At 39.8% G+C, this 20,874-nt stretch overlaps 1 protein-coding gene across 6 annotated transcripts; it reads left to right on the plus strand.

Annotated features, from left to right (window-relative positions):
* The first annotated feature begins 938 nt into the window (after positions 1-938).
* SMPDL3A (sphingomyelin phosphodiesterase acid like 3A) lies at positions 939-20,511 on the plus strand. 6 transcript variants are annotated; one of them, XM_065543275.1, is made up of 9 exons: positions 939-1,139; positions 4,105-4,239; positions 6,974-7,187; positions 8,123-8,267; positions 12,592-12,688; positions 14,929-15,098; positions 16,201-16,381; positions 17,522-17,646; positions 19,875-20,511. In XM_065543275.1, the coding sequence occupies exons 1-9, from the start codon at positions 1,028-1,030 to the stop codon at positions 20,190-20,192; spliced, it is 1,497 nt and encodes a 498-aa protein (XP_065399347.1). In that variant the 5' UTR covers positions 939-1,027; the 3' UTR covers positions 20,193-20,511. The 6 variants fall into 6 exon arrangements, 5 of the variants coding, with proteins under 5 accessions (XP_065399347.1, XP_073893065.1, XP_073893064.1 ...); XM_074036964.1 differs by lacking the exon at positions 4,105-4,239 and adding an exon at positions 6,465-6,580; XM_074036963.1 differs by lacking the exon at positions 4,105-4,239 and adding an exon at positions 6,483-6,580.
* The last annotated feature ends 363 nt before the right edge of the window (positions 20,512-20,874 follow it).

Consider the following 20,874-nt stretch of genomic DNA (forward strand, 5'->3'; position numbering starts at 1 on the left):
TGACTTGAAATGCTTGTGAAAACACAAACTGCTGGGCTCCAGCAAGTTGCTGAATCAACAGATCTAGGGTGGTGCCTGGGAATTTGCATTTCTAACTAGAGTTCCCAGGTGGTGCTGATGTTCCCAGTCCAGAGATAACAATTCCAGATCCACTGCGGTATCCAGAACTTTTGCTGATTTCCTGTAAATCATGATACTTCAGGGCTCTCTCTGCATCACCTCTACTGAGGAGCCCTCCCTGTTAAAGCTGGGGTAGGTTGGCCCAAGAAGGGAACCAGGATCGTTGAGATTTCAGCACCCCAGCATTTTTTTTTAGTGACTGAAATAATGAAAATTCTGATCAGGCTCCTGCTTGTTTGCACATTTTAACCACTAGCTTTTTGCCCAATATTCTCCTTGTTTCCATAATATAATTATAAACTGTTGATATACTGCTTCCTCGTCAAGAACAAAGAGGTAACTTCAGGGTCACAAAAATGTTTGCAGAAGGGATGAATACCTCGAAGGGCTTTGCAACCAGCTGCGGATACCTGGACGTCTAATTGCTCAAGGTATTATCTGAGACTGAAGAAACAGACTTTTCCCCTGGATTATTTGAAACTCCCCCTCTCTTATTCTCCAGCAGTATAAAAACTCCCCACTTTTTCCTTTTTACAGACGAATTTGAGAGATCTTGCTCTCCCTCCTTCTGGCTTTCATCAAATTGAATGCCTTTTTCTATCCCCAAGCACCAGTGTGTCAGTGTTTGACATCAACTGCACCACTGATACACGAGCCTGAATTTGAGCTTCTACAAGAACATTCCTTCCTAGGCCAAACACCGACGCTAAGAAATACGAGAACAGATCATCGCTAAACAGCAGCTGAAGGCCAGGCGAACTGACTCGCTGCTGAATTTGTCTTTGCACGTGATCAGTCGGGCGTCTATACCCGCAGCCGTCTTCTGACTCCTCCTCACCCTCAGGCCTGACGGTCAGAGTGGAGCTGCCGGACAGCCCGAGCCTCCGGGTCAGCCCCGCGGTCCTCCATGGCGCTGCTGCACGCGCTTGTCTGCTGCCTGCTGACTGCTTGGCACTGCCTCTCCGGCCTCGGGCTGCCCGTGGCGCCTGCAGGCAGCAGGAATCCTCCTCCGGCTGTAGGTGAGTTGTCCGCTACCCTTCTCTTCCCAGCCAGAGCCGAGAGCGGGGAGCGACGGCGCCTGCGCACAGCCGGAGAAAGTGCGGGAGGGCAGCTGCCCCCGGCAGAGGCTCAGGCTAGCCGGGGCCCTGACGCATCCGGCGTTCACTACGGCTGCTGGGCGCGGGGAAGGCGACCAAGGGACTAGAGCGTTAGGGCGTCCAGCCGGAAGACCGGGGCTGGGCGGGGGGGAATGCCAGCGCCGGTGGGGGCGCTCCAAGGGCGCGTCGGCCGTATTTCCACAGCCTGGCTTTTGTTTACATCCTGCATCTCAGTTGGTTTGCTCCTTGGGGAAGGAAGGAAAAGCTCCGGGACTCAAGGGAAGAGGAAGCTGGGAGTCCGATGTCCAGCACTGCAAGAGGCCCCGAATCAGTCCTGAATGGAGGGGGACTGGAGTTTCCCTCTCAGCTCAGGGATGTAAATTTCAGCGTGACTCAGACTATCTTATGTCTTGCTCGACCGAGATCGGTGGCTTTTTGTGCCACTCACCCAGCTAGAGCGCGAAAGCACCCTCGGTGTAGGCTCGCCCCTTAGTCAACCGTGGAACTCACGGGGACTTCATTTCACCTGGATGTCCACCTGCGGCCGGGACCCATTTTATTCACTCCCAACACTTAACACAGTGCCTGTTACAGTAGTGATTCTCTTAAGTGTGGCCCTGGACCGGTGGCAGCACCCGCCGCACCTGAGCTTGTTAGCATTGCAAATTTCTAGCCCATCCCAGACCTACTGAATCTGAACCGCCGACGTTGGGGTTCCACAGTAGCTTTTTAACCCTCCGCATGATTCCTTCCGTTCGGCTAAGTTTGAGACTCACTGGTCCAGAATAGATACATTTTGATGGGAGATTGTACAATGCCATCTGAGCCTCCAGTTTCAAAAATCAAGGTGCTCACACCTCTTCAACTCCCTTTGAAAATAATTGCACTGTTGGAGGAAAAACAAAATTAGAGAAGTGGAGTTCTGTTTTCTTTGGGGGGAGAGTTGTCCCTGAGACTCGGTGGCAGCAACTAGTGCTGAAACCTCTCTTTGCTCCCTCTGCTTTCTCAGGACTTGGGAGCGCTGTAGGGCAAATATCTTCTCTTTGAAGGCCAAGTCCTCATGACTCAGCTGTCAGGAGGTCTGAAGCAAAAATTGTAAATCTGGTTTCCCAACTGTGGCAAATGTCAGTCATTACAAGAAATTTCCCCAAAATGTTTATGTATACTGGTTTCTGCTTTTATTACAGCTTAGCTTGTGCTACTTTAATTATGTGACCGGTTAGGGTTCTGAAATAAAATGTCTCCGGTTGCTTGAGGCCACACAATGGCAAATTCAGCTGTGTTTTAAGGAGGCCTCAAGGAGCGCTTTCTGGGGACTATGTGAGTCTTCACACCTCCGTTTTGGATGGGAAGCTGCAAGGTTGAATCCCCACATACTGAAGGGGAAGGAAGAGGGATTACTGGAGTTCAAAGGTCTGAAGTGTTACTGGAATCACTGGAGTTCAAAGGTCTGAAGTGTTCACTCAGCAGTTTCACAATTCTCCTTGTTTGTAGTATTTTGCATATTTTCCACTTGATGTGACAACTCCCCTGCCGCCTCCTCTCAGCCCCAAATGCTCAGACTTCCTTTCAACACCCTGTCTGGCTACGGCTTGCTTGTTATGTGTTTTTGCTTTTAAGTTCCCAGTCTTAGCTTTCTGCCCTCTCAAGTCCTGGTGGTCGGAGGACAAAAGTCCTAGGAAGCTTCACATGTGTGTTTTTGGCTACAGTTCTTTAGATTTAGTAGGCTGGGACTGGCTTGATTGGTACTGTTAAAGCAAACTAAATACGGCCTGAGAAGGACTCCTTACTTCTGTATTTGAATCCTTGTGAATGAACTGTAACCTAGCTTAATAGTCAGATGAGACTGAAAACCTAACTTAAGAGTATTCACTGGTAACAATAGTTAAGTTTGGCCAATCCCAGCAGCCATACTTCAACCATTCATATACTGCTGAGTGTTCAAACTGTTCAAATAAGGAATAAGGCGAGCTGAATTATGTCTGAACTATGGTTCATTGGGTTCTTGAGGAGAAGTTATAATATTTTCTTTAGATTAAAAGATTTTCTGGTATAATTTTGGAAGTTTTTCTAGATATGTTGAACACATATTTTTGGAAATCGTTTTAAAGATGGTTTGCAGGACAGGAAAACGTGGTGTAGTAAAAAGAACTTTGGACTTTGAACTAGAAACATGGTTTGCAGTGTGAGCTCTGCCACAGGCCAGACAGTGGAAACACACATGCACACTCATTTTTTTATACAGTTTCGTTAGGGGAGGGAGATGAGACTTCCAGATGTTCATTATTCATGAGTCCCAGGTTAAGAACCTGTCAGATCTCTGTTCTTGTCTTCTATTTAAAGACATCTTGCAGTGAATTTAAATGACTATCCCCTAATTTATCTGTCTGGCAATGCCATGCAGTAGAAAGATCACTAGACTCCGAAGTCTGGAGAGAATGGTTCCAGTTAAGCTTTCATTACTGAGTCATCATATGATCTTGAGGATATCATGAAATTTGCCTTTGCCTAAATGTCATCATATGTAAATTAAATAATATTTGTTGAAGGGCTACTATAAGTCATTGCATATTCTAGGTGCTGGAAATATAAATCTAGGTACTAAATTATATCAGAGGAGTGTCCTCTTAATGCATTTCAGGTTTGGGTTTACTGAAACAGATACTGAATATTTTTATAGTCTTTTTTTCCCCTAATCTTCACAGTATCTGGTATGTAGATATTGTCATTATTGGTTTTCTTTCTTCTTCCTTTTTTTTTTTTTTTTTTTTTTTTGAGACAGGGTCTCTGTCACCCAGGTTGGAGTGCTGTGGCCCAATCTTGGCTCACTACACCCTCAATCTCCCTGGCTCAAGAGATCCTTCCTAATTTTTGCATTTTTTTGTAGGCATGGGGTTTCACCATGTTGTCCAGGCTGGTCTCAAAATCCTGAGCTCAAGCAATCCTCCTGCCTCAGCCTTCCAAAGTGCTAAGATTACAGGCATGAGTGCCCGGCATCATTATCTGTTTTCATGTGAGGCAGGTGAGACTGGAGATGAAAACACAGAGAGGAATTGTATGTGGATAAGGGCAATGTGGACTCTGGAGTCAGATTTTCTGAATTCATAGGTTAGCTCTGTTGAAGATGATGCATGTAACTTGAATTTAATCTCTATGTGCTTCAGTTTCTTATCTGTAAAATGGAGTATACATAATAATGAGTTCATACATGTGAAGCATAAAAAATAGTACTAAACATGTAATAAGTACTTGAATTTTAAGTATTACTTGGAAATGGGGTTTGAAGTTAAAAACAAAACAAAACAAAAACAGTAAAACTAACATTGAGCTTACTTGGTGCCATATACCTTCTAAGGGCTTTACTTCTGCTAAGTCACTTAACCCTCACAGTAGGCACTATTATTATTCCCATTTCATCAATGAAATAGGCCAAGATCATACAGCTAGATTAGTGGAGGGTAGAGCTTGGGTTGGAAGTCAAACAGTCTGACTCTGGTCTCCACTCTTAACCACGACACTGTATTGTTTCATGTTCATTTATTATACCCTTACATTCTCGAGATAATACAAATACATGTTCACATTAAAACGATTCTCTGGGATGACTCTGAGCTATTTTCCATCTTTACTTTTTGTGCTAGGTAAAGTATATATAAGATGGAAGTAAAGATTGGGGTATTTTCTGCATTATGGAATAAAATAAAATTGCTTTTGGAAGGTATTTTCAACTAATGACTAAGTACCAAGTAATTGACCATACTACTACTTTCTTTTGGATGTTTTGTCTACCATTTCTTAATTGTGAACATAAATGTGTTATAAAATTATAATGACAATTATGTGGAGAAGAAACAACAACCAAAAGATAACTCACCCCTTTTACCTTAACATATCAACTGTTTTACCTTATTATCCCAGCTTTGGGTTTAATTCAGTTGTATCATATTGGTATAGTTTAAAGTTTGCATCCTACCTGTTTGCTCTGTGCTTCTGGTGCAGTACATGCTACTTTGTCACTTCTGATGTGTTTCTAGTCATAATCAGAGTAAACTCGAAAACTCAAAAGTGTGGAAAAAAATCTATTAGAACAATTTAAACATGGTCTATAAGGATCATTGAGTATATATGTAAATGATGTATAAACAAACTTGGAGGCCCGTCAGTATGGGAGTTCAGATTTATTTGCTGTGTATACTTTAACAAATTTTCTATTTGACCCAGCACTGGTTTTTCAATTCTAAAATGAGATAATTCCCAGTTCAGAGAGTAGTTTTGAGAATCAAATGACATAATATATTTAAATTGCTTATCACAGTGCCTGGCACATAGCAAATACTTAATAAAGAGAGATACCACTGTGATTATTTGTTCTAGTATTACCTTTAATAAAGGAAACTTTCTTGGCCGGGCGTGGTGGGTCACGCCTGTAATCCTAGCACTTTGGGAATCCAAGGCAGGCAGATCACGAGGTCAGGAAATCGAGACCATCCTGGCTAACATGGTGAAACCCCGTCTCTACTAAAAATACAAAAAAAAATAGCTGGGTGTGGTGGCACACACCTGTAATCCCAGCTACTCAGAAGGCTGAGGCGGAAGAATCGCTTGAACCCGGGAGGTGAAGGTGGCAGTGAACCAAGACTGCGCCATTGTACTCCAGCCCAGGAGACAGTAGGAGACTCCATCTCAAAAAAAAAAAAAAAAAAAAGAAAACTTTCTTAAGATGATTTCCAAGTAAGGATGCTATTAAATGGGCCTGGCTGCTTCCTAAAAACCCAATGGAAGCATCCTTTTTAACATTTGCTTCCCTTATTAACATTTTATACGAGTGTATAACAGAAGATGTACCTCTATTAAATAGCTTTTAAGAACCTTTGGGAATTCCTATTTTTGGCTTAAAGCTTGTATTAGAGATTTATGTTCTTTGAATTAATGTTCAGAGGCAAGGTTTACAAGAAAGTAAGAGTGATAGTTCCTGGTTCTGCTGTCTGCTTACTCACTGTGTAACCTTAACAAACGACAACATATTTATATGTCATTTTTTCTACAAGAAGAATGTAAATAATTTGTGAAATCTTAAATTCTTAAAGGAGACACACTCTTAAGACACAAGATGATGTCATCATTGGCCTCTCCAAAGGATACTTTCATACATTTTATTATGGAAACATAGCTTTGCTAAATACTCTTTGTTCAGTTATCATGCTGATACTAATACTGAGCTCATCCACTCTTTTTTTTGAAACGGAGTCTTGCTCTGTCGCCCAGGCTGGAGTGCAGTGGCACGATCTCAGCTCACCGCAACTTCTGCTTCCTGTGTTTAAGCAATTCTCCCACCTCAGCCTCCTGAGCAGCTGAGATTACAGGTGTGTACCACCACACTCGGCTAATTTTTTTATATTTTTGGTAGAGATAGGGTTTCCCCATATTGGCCAGGCTGGTCTCGAACTCCTGACCTCAAGTGATCTGCCTGCTTCAGCCTCCCAAAGTGCTGGGATTACAGGCATGAGGAACCTCGCCTGGCCTGAGCTCATCACTTCTGACACACTTAAGTAGTAAATTGTTCCTGCAGTTCCTTGAAGCTCATCTTCTCACAGAGAAGGATTGTATTTAACTTCATGGCGTATGAACATTTAAATTACCAAGACTTTCCTCCATCACAGGGAGGAACAACCGTCTCTAGTCTTATTATAAATATCTATATGAGAATTCCAAAGGAGAACAAGTAGATTTATCTACGTTTTTTGTCTAATCAACAGGACAGTTTTGGCATGTGACTGACTTACACTTAGACCCTACTTACCACATCACAGATGACCACACAAAAGTGTGTGCTTCATCTAAAGGTGCAAATGCCTCCAACCCTGGCCCTTTTGGAGATGTGCTATGTGATTCTCCATATCAACTTATTTTGTCAGCATTTGATTTTATTAAAAATTCTGGACAAGAAGCGTCTTTCATGATATGGACAGGGTAAGTGATTATATAAGTACCATTAATTACTCAATATTTATTTACAGTGTCCTAAGCTTCATAAGAGTGCTGAATTCCATAAGAAGATTAGTTACATTGTAAGAGTTATTTGAGTTAAAAAACTCTAGGTCAAACGAATCAACATTAATAGAGGTAAGAACAATTTTAGAAGTATTTTTTTTTCTGGAATACAGATTTCAGAAATATGTCAGTGTTAACTAAGAGATGAATCCATAAACAGCATACTTGCATCAATATCTTGAGATGTTGATACTAGGTCTTCATGAAATTATCAAAGACGAAAGACAATAATGGAAGTTTACCTGTCATGACAATTTTGTAAAGCATCATCTTCTGGCAGTATAACTAACTGGTTCCCTTCATCATTATAGAGTGAAGAGGCCCATATTTCTTTACCTGGAATAATGACCGTAACTAATATTTGTAGAGTATTTACTTCGGGCTTGGCACTGTTTTAATTAACTTATACATTGTAACTTGTTTAACTTTTACAATGGGTATTATTATTCCCATTTTACAGATGAGGAAATGAAGGCACCGAACATCTAAGTAACCTACCTGAGTATACGCAGTTGGTAATTGGCAAAACTGGGATTCGAAATAGGCATTTGGGCTCTGGTTCAATTGGCATCTGCTTTTAATTATTGCAGTTTTTAGCCTCTTATAAATCTTCAGTCAGGTAGTGAAATAGACTGGGATTCCCAGCTTATTTTTTGTATTTTATTTTGTTAATTTTCTTTTATAGGATTCTCTGTAGGGAAGAGGTAGGTGAAGAGTAGTCTATCAACTCTTTAGCTGTAATCTGCTGTTTTAAAATGGAAGTCTGCAATAATAGGTATAGCAAGGCATCATGCATAAGTCTAGTAACTCTTTATGAAACTGATTTTGTTCTTTACAATCTGTCTCTTTTTCAGGGATAGCCCACCTCATGTTCCTGTACCTGAACTCTCAACAGACACTGTTATAAATGTGATCGCTAATATGACAATCACCATCCAGAGTCTTTTTCCAAATCTCCAGGTTTTCCCTGCACTGGGTAATCATGACTATTGGCCACAGGTAAATTTAATAAACTTTCAGAAGTGCTTAAATAATTGTTCCTATTAGTAGTGTCAAAATTGTGACAATAATTAGCTAGTGATAGGGCATGGGAGTGGGTCTTATAGAGGGAGAATGTGGTCTTAATCCTAACCAGCAAGAAAGGAAAAGACAAGTACTTTGGGGACGGTATAAGGATTATTTTAATATTTCATGAGAAGTTATACCAATAGTGACTTTTCAGAAGCAAATTATCCAGTTTGTGGATTATTAATTTATGTTTTCCTTCATAATCTTCTTCAATTTCTCTTTTCTTTTGAATGTTCATTTGCATGTCCATGACAAGGTTAGCAAGTAAGGTTAATATTGATAAATATTTACTTTTTCCAGAATTCTTATTAGGCCTGCAAAGATGTGCATACCCTGATCTAAGCTAGACTATAACTAAAAACAAAAACATTACAAATTACCATAAGAAGCAAAGAGGAAGGAGGTCTATGTTCAAGTCTAGTTTATCTAATTAAGACATGATTCAAGGCAGAGACCGTGTTCAGAGCATTTAATGCCTAGATACCCCTGGCTCCCACAGGTTTTTGTTTGAGAACCAACCTGCGCATAACAGCCAGATAACAGTCCTGTTTACAGCATCCTGTTGTAGTCGTGTAAAATTTTAGATTTGTACCCAGCGATTTTTGTTTAGTCCAGGGCTTGGAAATTGTCTCCTGTGGTACAAATTCAGCCTGTTGCTTGATTTTGTAAATAAAGTTTTATTGGAACACAGCTATGTTTCCATTCATTCTACATTGCCTTTGATTGTTTCATGTTTCAGAACAGAGCAGTTGAAATGGGTAGAAAAAGTTTGCTGACCCCTGATCTAGACCTACCCTTCATTTTGTAGGTGAGAAAATGAAGGCTCAGAAATGGGAATTACTTGTTCAAGTGCTCAAAATCCATTGTGAGCAGAGCCCAAACTCTAGATCTTTTTACCTCAGATCTGTGTTCACTTAAAACAACATCCTTTTGCACATCTCTTGCTCTTGCCTGACTAACATTCGTAATGTTTCCCAAACATACGTACTTTCACGCCTCTCTGTGTCCACATTTTTCTGTTTGCTTAGAATATCTTCCGTCTCATGTCAAATGAATGCTGAATGGGGGTTTTGATTATTTTTAGTTAGTCAAACCTAAATATAGTAATTTTGACGAGTTGTATTCTAGAACAAGCTGAGGTTTCAAGTGACTTCTTGGCCCTGGCCTACTATCTTGAGATGAGTAATATGTGAGTCTTTTTGAGTCAGCAAAAACAAACAGCTTTTGTTCTGTTGAGATATTAGATCACCCAGTGCAGAGGCTTGGGAACAAATGAGTTCCAGCAGCCCAAGGTCACACACGTTGTGTTTATATGCCTTAGGTGGCAGGAAGGCTGGAATATTGGAAAACACAGGGGTTAGAGTCATAGTCACTAGAATGTAAATCTTTAACCAGCCCTGCCTTCCACCCCCTCCCTCCCAGCCCTGCTTTTAATAGCTTGGCCAACTTGGGTGATTCACTTAACATCGCTGATGCAGAGATCACTCATTTGTAAATAGAAGCCATAGTACCTACCTTGTAAAGTTTTTGTGAGCATTGGTGATATGAAAAGGGCATAGCTTACTATCTGCCACAGCATAAGCCCTCAGTAAGTGGACTTGTGGTGATTGTCACATTAAGTGGTGATAGGGGATACATGTTTGTAACTCCTTTGAGGATTTGTTTCATTTTATTTTTATGTCTGTCCTCTTTTTGTCAAGTCAAATCTTACAATTCAAAGACAGAAATGCTACCTAACTTCTATAACATATCCTATTATATTAATATATACAGCTAGGGTAAATTGGGCAGCCTACATACTTTTAACAGTTAATTTTTTTTTTCTCTTTCTAGCTTATGGTCTTGTATCTAAAAATGTTCTTTCTGTTATTCCACTACCATCTTTCCACCTCTCAGTTTTGGAAATGTCAAATGTAACATGAAAGCTCCACAACAAGTTTTCCTAGAGGCTGGTGTCTGAGATCTAACTCTGGAGAATGTTAGAAACAAATACATTTCATAAGTGCTATTTTCCCACTGAAATCCCATGTTCATGCAGCATAGCTACATAATATACATATACAGATGCATGTCCCCACCCATGACACCAGAAGTAGGTATCAGTGTGGACAGCCTGGAGAATTCTTCCTGTTGCCACCCAAGGAAGAGTCCCCATTTACTCCTACACTGGCAAGACTGGTGCCACTGAATTTGTGGGTGGGTCACTTTCCATTAGGCTTCATTTCTCAGCAGTGGTTATGTCACAGCCAAAAAGGATTGGGAAGGAAACATGTAGCAATAGACAACTGGCTGTGAGAGTGATCATGGGATTTAGACCTGCCCTAAGACTGACCACCTATACCTGGACCAGCCGTCTAACTTCTCTGGTGCTTGTATTTCTCATTTTTAAAATAGAGAAGAAAGTCTAAAGTGATTTTTCCATAGTTCTAAGCTTTTCCATCACCATACCATACTTGGCATCCATCCCAAAGTAAACAAGACTTTATGGCCAAGACTTTATGGCTTTTTATTATATGATGATAATGATGCATACCAATTTTTAATGAGAATCTAGATTGGCCTAAGCTGTTGTGTAATTCTCAAACAGGCGACCCTGATCTTGGACACAAACTGAAAATACATGTTTAGTCCAATTAAAACAAGTCTTTTGGTTATCACTTGCCCTGGATGTATCTATGCATTCATCATGTATTAGATGCATGCATCAAGGACTACTATGACTTGGGCATCTTCTTGAAAAATAACTTTTGATAAACTCCTCTCAGAAATAGGTCTATTTTACCAATGTACAGAAGTAAATGAAAAGAGTGCAGAAGGGGCTTCAGTCATTTAACATACTTTTTTAAAAACAAAATTAAAAACAGTTATCCAATTCACAAATGATTTCTGGGTTTTTATTCAGTATTTACCTTTTCTTGTTTTTTGTTTTTTGTTTTTTTTGAGACAGGGTCTTTTTCTGTCACCCAGGCTGGAGTGCAGTTCAGTCGCACAAGCATAGATAAATGCAGCCTCGACCTCTGGGGCTCAAGCTATCCTTCTGCCTCAGCCTCTCAAAGTGCTGGGAATACAGGCATGAATCACCATTCCCTGCTTCAGTATTTACCTTCTTAAAGTTTTGTTTGTTTTCCCCCAGGCGAGGGTCCCCATTTACTTCTACACTAGAGATTATGTCATCCTGAAGACACTTTATGATAATAAAAATGTTTTATACTTAAAATGTATTATTTAAAATATCAAAATATTTTGATATAATTTATGCTGCCATAAAGAGACTTATCCACATCAAAAGCATGTGGTTGTAAATCTTTCTTCAAAAAGTTAAGAAGCTTATAATAATTTGAACAGTTCAGAAGACTTTGTTAAATTCTAAAACATGGTGTTTTCTTGTTCCCTCAGCATGCTGCATCAGGCAGTGCACGTACAGGCTCAAACCTGCCTTTGGCATCTCTTTAATGAGCACACTCCCACATCCTTCCTATATCCTCGCTATGCAAAAGCATGAGCTTTTCTCTGTACATGGTACACACCTATGGGACTCCGTGCCTGTGCCTGTGCCTATGCCTGTGTTTGTATCCGGGCCACTGAATTTGCTTTGATGCCCTTTTGTTAAGTTGATAAAATCCTTATGTAAGGCCTGGTTTAAATGGTCTCTTCACTCTCTACTCTAATTCCCTGGGCTACACTTTTGTTTGTTTGTTTGTTTGTTTGTTTTTTGAGCCAGAGCCTCAGTCAGTTGCCGAAGCTAAAGTGCAGTGGTGCGATCTTGGCTCACTGCAACCTTCGCCTCGTGAGTTCCAGTGATTTTCCTGCCTCAGCCTCCTGAGTAGCTGTGATTATGGGTGCTCACCACCACGCCTGGCTAATTTTTGTATTTGTAGTAGAGATGGGGTTTCACCATATTGGCCAGGCACTTCTTGAACTTCTGACCTCAAGTGATCTGCCTGCCTCGGCCTCCCAAAAGTGCTGGGATTATAGGCATGAGCCACTGCACCTGGCCCTTGGCTACACTTGATTGTTCTTGCTTCTAGGCTCCCAGACCTCTGGGTAGTGCCCAGCACATTGTCTTATAGTTAAGTGGTTACATTTTGTCCCCCAGTCTCCAACTAAGTTATAATTCCTTGAAGATGAAATCTATCTAATAATCATCCTTGCATCTCTGGATGCCTAACATAGTAGTCAGTGCTCAAGTAGTGTTTACATTAATTCAGCTGTGTATCTTTAAATTTCAATGGTGGATTATATTGTTTGTGGCCAGGATCAACTGCCTGTAGTCACCAGTAAAGTGTACAACGCAGTAGCAAACCTCTGGAAACCATGGCTAGATGAAGAAGCTATTAGTACTTTAAGGAAAGGTAAGTGAAAGACTTACTTATTCCTATTTTGCCTCAGTTTTTATTCATGTTATTTAGACTTAAATTGTTAATGTTTGCTTGAGTGTGCCAATTCTGGAGCGCAGCCCCCAGTTTTTGTGGGGGACAGTGAGTAGTAATGCTGACTGTGACACAGGTCACGAACCTGTTTATCTTGCAGGGAGCTCTTCCTGTTCTTCTTCTACTCTTTTTTCTTCTTCTGCTTTTAATTAGGTAGGTATGTTCCCGGTGGAGCAAAAGCTGAACTTGGGATTTCAATGTAAATAAAAGTATGTTTCTAATTGGAAAATTGATTGAGAAAAGAGAATGGACACTAACTTCTAACAAAGCAGCACAGTTGTATAAAACAAACAGCTGGTAAAGTGAGGATAATTAAGCTTCTAACATGGACTTTGAGGTGCTTGGGAAAGTAATGCATAATTAGTGCATAGTAAGGCCTTCCCTGGGTCATGTCTAAAGGCCCTCTGCTTCAGTGGCTCTTGACACATCGTTATATAAATCCCTGACATTTTGTGAGCTTAACTGAGGTACCCAGCTGTTAAACTAAGACTTTTATGTTTTTAGAATGTTGAGACAATATTAAGTTAATGGCTAGATTTCTCTCAGTTAAAACACTTCTTTCAGTATTTTTGTTAACCCTTTGGCTTTTGCCACTATTTTTTTATTGTTTTTGCTAGCATGCAGCAAATCATAGTATTTGTGAATTTGAGACATGGTAGATTAGACTATGGTTCTGATTAATCTAGGGAACAATATCTAGTCTTTTTTTTTTTTTTTTTTTTAGATGGAGTTTCACTCATTGCCCAGGCTAGGGTGCAATGGTGCGGTCTTGGCTCACTGCAACCTCTGCCTCCTGGGTTCAAGCGATTCTCCTGCCACAGCCTCCTGAGTAGCTGGGATTATAGGCACCCGCCACCACACCTGGCTGATTTTTGTATTTTTAGTAGAGATAGGGTTTCACTATGTTGGTCAGGCTGGTCTCGAACTTCTGACCTCAGGAGATCCACCTGCCTTGGCCTCCCAAAGTGCTGGGATTATAGGCATGAGCCACCATGCCTGGCCTATGTCTAGTCTTATACTTCACATCCTACAAGATACATAGAGAGCTTGTGCAGGTTGAAGGGAGAGCCATAAAGAATGATCAAGATTCCTAAAGAAATGCTCTGCCTTCTAAGAAGACTCAGCATAAAGCAGGGGAGGCAGAAAAAAGCTGAGAAGTGGAATGCAGGCCCTAAGAAAAAACCATATGAGTTTCATAATAATATCCATTCCAATGATAGCCCTCAAAGCTCCAGTTAAACACTGGAGTATAATATTAAGTTAAAAGTCGTAGAAGGCATCCTGAGAAAGTCTTAAAGGCAAAAGTGATTTGGAGCAGAGATGCCCTGCATGAGGGGCCTCAAACTTTGTCATCTCAGAGGCCCTCGTGAGACCTGTTGTCATTTTCTCCTCCTAGGACATGAGGCAGCTTCTCAAAAATAACTTCTGACAAATTCAAACCCAACTGCCCTGCTAATACCGTAGTAAAAATAATAAGGTGTTATGACTACAAGAAAGAATAGAGAAAATTAAAGGGGCAGTGATCAATCATGATTGAAAGCTAGGGAAAGCCGTGCGTAGTGAGTAGGCTTGGGGCAAAGAAAGCTGAGCCAGATCTTAGTGCCTCGCTCTGAAAGTGCCATTGCAGCAGACCCTTGGGTGTCCCATCACCAGTGGTTCAGAGGCATGGGTGGAGTGAGGCCTTTAAACCTCTTCTCCCCTGAGATTGTAGCAGCTGTGGTTTGTCTGACTTTTTTTTCCAAGTAGTCTCTAGCAAGATCCATATGTGTTACCATTTTTTGGATTTTATATTTCACAATGTCTCTCATCTTAAACCCCTAATCACAAAAGTAGAGGTTGATGTGTAAATCATTCTTTCATAAAATTCAATCTCATTACTTTACTTCCCAAACACTTATTTATCTTTTCATGTGAATATTGGATACAACTGTTGTTATCTCAATATGTTGGAAGTGACAGCACCGGGCCTGGCACCATAGCAGGTTTTCAGTAAATGCTTGTTAAATCTGATTCTGATCTAATGACAGCCTATCTATGTGCAAACTAAGCAATGAGAAATAAGCACCAACCTCGTGACTGGATTGTAAACCTCAGGAATTTGCTTTCACAATGTGTGTGTATGTGTATGTCTTCCTAAATGTGTTTTAAAATTGTTTTTATAGGCGGTTTTTATTCACAGAAAGTTACAACTAATCCAAACCTTAGGATCATCAGTCTAAACACAAACTTGTACTACGGCCCAAATATAATGACACTGAACAAGACCGACCCAGCCAACCAGTTTGAATGGCTAGAAAGTACACTGAACAGCTCTCAGTGGAATAAGGAGAAGGTAGATCCCATAGACCAAAACCATCTGGGAATAAACGGAAGGCAAAATGTGTATGTTTATGAAACTTGGGGTGGACTCCAGTATCAATACAAGTATTAGAATTTGAAGATTTTTTTTTTTTTTTTTTTTTTGCATAAACACTTTGTAACTCATGAATTTTCTTTCTTTTTTTTTTTTTTTATTTCGAGATGGAGTCTCACTCTGTTGCCCAGGCAACATTCTGTTGCCCAGAGTGTAATGGCGTGGCCTTGGCTCACTGCAACCTCTGCCTCCCAGGTGAAAGCGATTCTCCTGCCTCAGCCTTCCCAGTAGCTGGGATTACAGGCACCCACCACCACATCTGGCTAATTTTTGTATTTTTAGTAGAGACGGGGTTTTACCATGTTGGCCAGGTTGGTCTCGAACTACTGACCTACGTGATCCACCCATCTCGGCCTTCCAAAATGCTGGGATTACAGGTGTGAGCCACTATGCCTGGCCAACTCATTTTAGTTTTAATTTTTTTTTTTTTTAAGAGACAGGGGTCTCACTCTGTTGCCCAGGCTAGAGTGCAGTGGTGCGATCATGGCTCACTGCAGCTTCAGCCTCCTGGGCTCCAGTGTTTCTTCCACCTCAGCATCCTGAGTAGGTGAGACTACAGGTGCACGCCACCACACCAAGCTAATTTTTTTTTTTCTGTTATTTTTTGTAGAGACGAGATTGCACCATGTTGCTCAGGCTGGTCTCAAACTCTGGGCGGCTCGAACTCTGCTTTGGCATCCCAAAGTGCTGGGATTACAGGCCTGAGTCACCTTGCATTGCAAGTTTTATTTTGTCTTGCTTTTACTGCTTTTAGGATTGGTAGACATCTACTGGTATAAAAAGAGGCCAGTTCAAAACATTGTGACTGAAGTCACAGTTGCCTTATATCATCAACAGTGTGCAGATATAGTGACCTTAATAGTTTTATAATTTTGTCTTTTTGTTATAAATAGAAGAGACGACATATTTGCTTTGTAAATTTTAATTAATATACTTTCAATCTTGGGTATCCAAATGTCATTTGGTTGTGACGAATGTGCAGAAAGATTCTCATGAGGCCTCCTTGTGTTTCCTTTTCCAGGTGTACATCATAGCACATGTTCCAGTGGGGTATCTGCCGTATTCACAGAACATCACAGCAATCAGAGAATACTATAATGAGAAATTGATAGATATTTTTCGAAAATACAGTGACGTCATTGCAGGACAATTTTATGGACACACTCACCGAGACAGCATTATGGTTCTTTCAGATAAAAAAGGTAATGTAGTGCTGTGTTTGCATCTCCCCAGTCTAAGAGTCTAGAGCAAAGCGGTGAATATCTAGTCAATTTGCTGATTGAGTAAATTAAACATTTTATTTAAAAATCTGCCAGCACTAGCCTTTTCTGAATTATCCTCAATGGTTGTATGATGAGTGTCCAAATCATAACATTAGGCCTGCAGCTGGATTTCTTCAACATAAGCTCCTGTTAGCTCCACGGGGCCAGCGTTATTTATTTGCTGTCAACACAAAAGCCACAGAAACCCTCAGCTCACTCAAATTTTCTTTTGAATCTTCGAGTTTAAAGAAATATCACTCTATTTTAACTGCTACACTCAAGTTTCTTTTGATGTTACTTGTTTTATTTCTCAGAATTTAGAAAGCAAAGCACAATTTATACAACAGCTTAAAATAAAATATATTAAGCTCTTACTTGCAAGTTCTTATTGATACATATATAAGCAGAGAGAAGGATACAAACAAACCCCCATGTACTCATCACTCAAATTCAACATCTATCAAGATTTTTCACTTTTCTTTTTTGAGACGGAGTCTCGCTCCGTTGCCAGGCTGGAATGCACCCTGTGATCTCGGCTCATTGCAACCTCCGCCTCCCTGGTTCAAGCGATTATCCTGTCTCAGCCTCCTGAGTAGCTGGGACTACATGTGTGTCACCATGCCCAGCTAATTTCATCATGTTGGCCAGAAAGGTCTCGATCTCTTGACCTAGTGATCTTCCTGCCTCGGCCTCCCAAAGTGCTGGGATTACAGGCCTGAGCTACCGCACCTGGCCTTATATTCTTTTAATTTTCTTGCTGGAGTATTTGAAAGTGAATCTCAAACACTGGATCTATTTCAGCACTACATATTCTATATTCATTGCTAAAATATACGGATAATTTACATAACCACAAACTTACTTAACAAAATCAACAATAATTATCTGGTATCAGTAACAAAAATACCCCTATTTTCTCAAAATTGTCTCTTTATAGTTGTTTCAAGTCAGTATCCATCAATGATCACATATCACTTGGCTTTGTCTGTTGATCTCTTAATCTGGAACCTGTTTATGTTTTTAATATAATTAAACTCTATTATTTAAAAATGTTTGTTTATGTGCATATGTTTTGTTCAGGAAGTCCAGTAAATTCTTTGTTTGTGGCTCCTGCTGTTACACCAGTGAAGAGTGTTTTAGAAAAACAGACCAACAATCCTGGTATCAGACTATTTCAGTATGATCCTCGTGATTATAAATTATTGGTAAGTTGGCAGATTTCAGAGCTGAACCCATGTTTATGCATATCTTCGTAGTTTTCATTAGTTTAGTTGAATTTTTCTCAAGACAGTCATGTGAGATGTATTTTATGTTGAAATCTCCTTGAATCCTTCTTCTTTTTTATACTTGCAATGTTACCAGGACTTACTAAGTGTGAGCTGATGAAGTTAGTCTTTGGAAGGCTGTTTCTATTCTTCTAAGGACTTCACATTTATTTAGATGCTTTCATTGGTTAGTGCCAGGTTTGTGGACTTGTATACATACTGTTTCACTAAACCATGTTCATTCTTCTTCTCCGGAATATAAGTATCAAGAAGAATGTAGGCTCTGTTACCATTCCCTCTCATGAACCATTATTTCTAAACTTCTCTGTGTCCCAGTGTATTTATCCATGAAATGGGAATTAAAATATTATTTAATTCACTAAGTTGCTATGAGGATTGCATGAACAAATCTATGTAAAGCACTTAGAAAAATGCTTGGCTCATACTAAATGCTTAATAAATGTTAAACAAGATTCTATTTTCTTGTTCTTGTTTTGTAACCCAGGTTTGGCTCATACTAAATGCTTAATAAATGTTAACAAACAAGATTTTATTTTCAAGTTCTTGTTCTGTTACCCAGGCTGAAGTGTAGTAGTGTGATCATAGCTTACAGCAGCCTCAAACTCCTGGGCTCAAGTGATCCTGCCACCTCAGCTTCCCACGTAGGCAGGACTATAGGCATGCACCACCACGCCCAGCTAATTTTTATATTCCTGTTGTAGAGATGGGGGGGGGTCTCCCTGTGTTGCCCAGGCTGGTCTCGAACTCTTGGGCTCAAGTGATCTTCCCACACTGGCCTTCCAAATTGCTGGTATTACAGATGTGAGCCACTGGGCCCACCCAAAAAATTCTTTTAAAGGAAAAAAAATTGAATTGGATATTTAGGACAAAAGCTCTTTGGAGCAGCTTCATGGCTCCCTGCTTTAGAACAATTTAGCACAAAAGACTGGCCATTTAGCTTATGGGTACTTCAGTTTGGATAACTTCCCCTTTCTAGAAACATAATTTCAAAATAATTCACTTCAGTTAAAGCCATTATTGGTATAACTGCTTTTTTTTTTTCCTAGATGAATTTAAATAGGAGATGGTTCTGTTATTCCTCAGAATAACAGAGGGAGGAGGTACAGTGACAGAAATCTGGTCTGGGGAAATGAAACAATTGTGTGATAAATTAGTCCAAAAGAATTTTTTCTACAACTTTCAGTTGCCTAATTTTGGATCTGAACCTCAGATCCAAAACACACACACGTATACATCCGTCTATATATGTGTTTATGTATCTAATACACAGCATCTGAGGTTCAGACCCTGATGTATATATACATGTGTACATATGTACCGATGTGGGAAGATTCTCCTGATATAGCACTAAATAATTTCTAAAAATATAAAAATAATTTCTTGTATAATTTCTAAATAATTTCTTAAAATACAACAATGTATACAGTAAGACTCCATTTTTTTGAAAAAGCCAAAAATGTAAGTATGCACATTCCAAATATTTATCTTTGTTTAGCTATAAAGCCTAGATTACCACACATATACTGGAGTACTGACAAATGTTTAACAACTGGTTCACTGAGGGGAAAAGTGCCTTAATTTGCAGTGTTTGCCAATATCCATGACAGAAATACTCACATCATGGACAATTTCAAGCTACCAAAGTGCCACAGATTTCCTTTCCTTTTTCCTTTCCTTTTTCCTTTCCTTTTTTCTTTCCTTTCTTTCCTTTCCTTTTCTTTCTTTCTTCGAAGTCTTGCTCTGTCACCTAGACTGGAGTGCAGAGGCGCAATCTCACAATTTCGGTTTACCGCCACCTCTGCCTTCCGGATTCCAGCAATTCTTCTGCCCCAGCCTCCTGAGTAGCTGGGATTACAGGCACCCACTACCATGCCCGGCTAATCTGTGTGTGTGTGTGTGTGTGTGTGTGTGTGTGTGTGTGTGTATTTTTAGTAGAGATGGGGTTTTACCATGTTGGTCAAGCTGGTCTCAAACTCCTGACCTCAGGTAACCCACCCGCCGCAGCCCCTCAAAGTGCTAGGATTATAGGCATGAGCCACAGCGCCCAGCCTAAAATGTCACAGAAATTTAAACATGAACGTTTCTTGTTGTACAATGCCTTATGTGCCAAAAAGTGAACCAGGTTTTGTTACTGTTCTTAACTGCAGGATATGTTGCAGTATTACTTGAATCTGACAGAGGCAAATCTAAAGGGAGAGTCCATCTGGAAGCTGGAGTATACCCTGACCCAGACCTATGACATTGAAGATTTGCAGCCAGAAAGTTTATACGGATTAGCTAAACAATTTGCAATCATAGACAGTAAGCAGTTTATAAAATACTACAATTACTTCTTTGTGAGTTATGACAGCAGCATAATATGTGATAAGACATGTAAGGCCTTTCAGATTTGTGCAATTATGAATCTTGATAATATTTCCTATGTAGATTGCCTCAAACAGCTTTATATAAAACACAGTTACTAGTATTTCACAGTTTTTGTTAATAGAAAATGCTGCTCTGATTCTGAGATCAATTTGTGGGAATTTTACATAAATCTTTGTTAATTACTGAGTGGGCAAGTAGACTTCCTGTCTTTGCTTTTTTCTTTCTTTGATTTTTCTTTTTTTGATACCTAAATGTAGATATCTTTATCATTCTGAATTGTATTATATATTAAAACTGCTCATTAATAGAAAAATGGATGTAAATTGGATGTAAATATTCAGTTTATATAATTATACCTAATTTATACCCTTGTTGAAATTGTCATTTATACAATAAAGCAAATTCTTTATCTCTAAATACGATGAAGTTTTCTTAACATGATAATTTTAGTTAAAATCTGTGTGTTAACTGAGGTCCAAGTTGTTTACCTCTCATATGTAGACAGAGGTTACCACTGTTTATATGCACTATCTATTCATGGGAAAATACCATGATCATTAGGACCATGCTCAAACATCACAGGGCATGTATTGCCTAGCTTTCTTCATTCTGTGAGCCTTTGGCATTGATAACTTTTAAGGATGAGAATGTCACACATACTTATTGCAACTGTAGTACTAATATAAGGCCTGGGTCCTAGTCTAGTGCCTGGTACCTAGTAAATAATTGTTGAAATGAATTGAAAGCTATGAGTATTTTTCAAATAAACATCCTAGATTG

Source organism: Macaca fascicularis, chromosome 4 (genome assembly GCF_037993035.2).
Source record: "Macaca fascicularis isolate 582-1 chromosome 4, T2T-MFA8v1.1".
Lineage (NCBI taxonomy): Eukaryota > Metazoa > Chordata > Mammalia > Primates > Cercopithecidae > Macaca > Macaca fascicularis.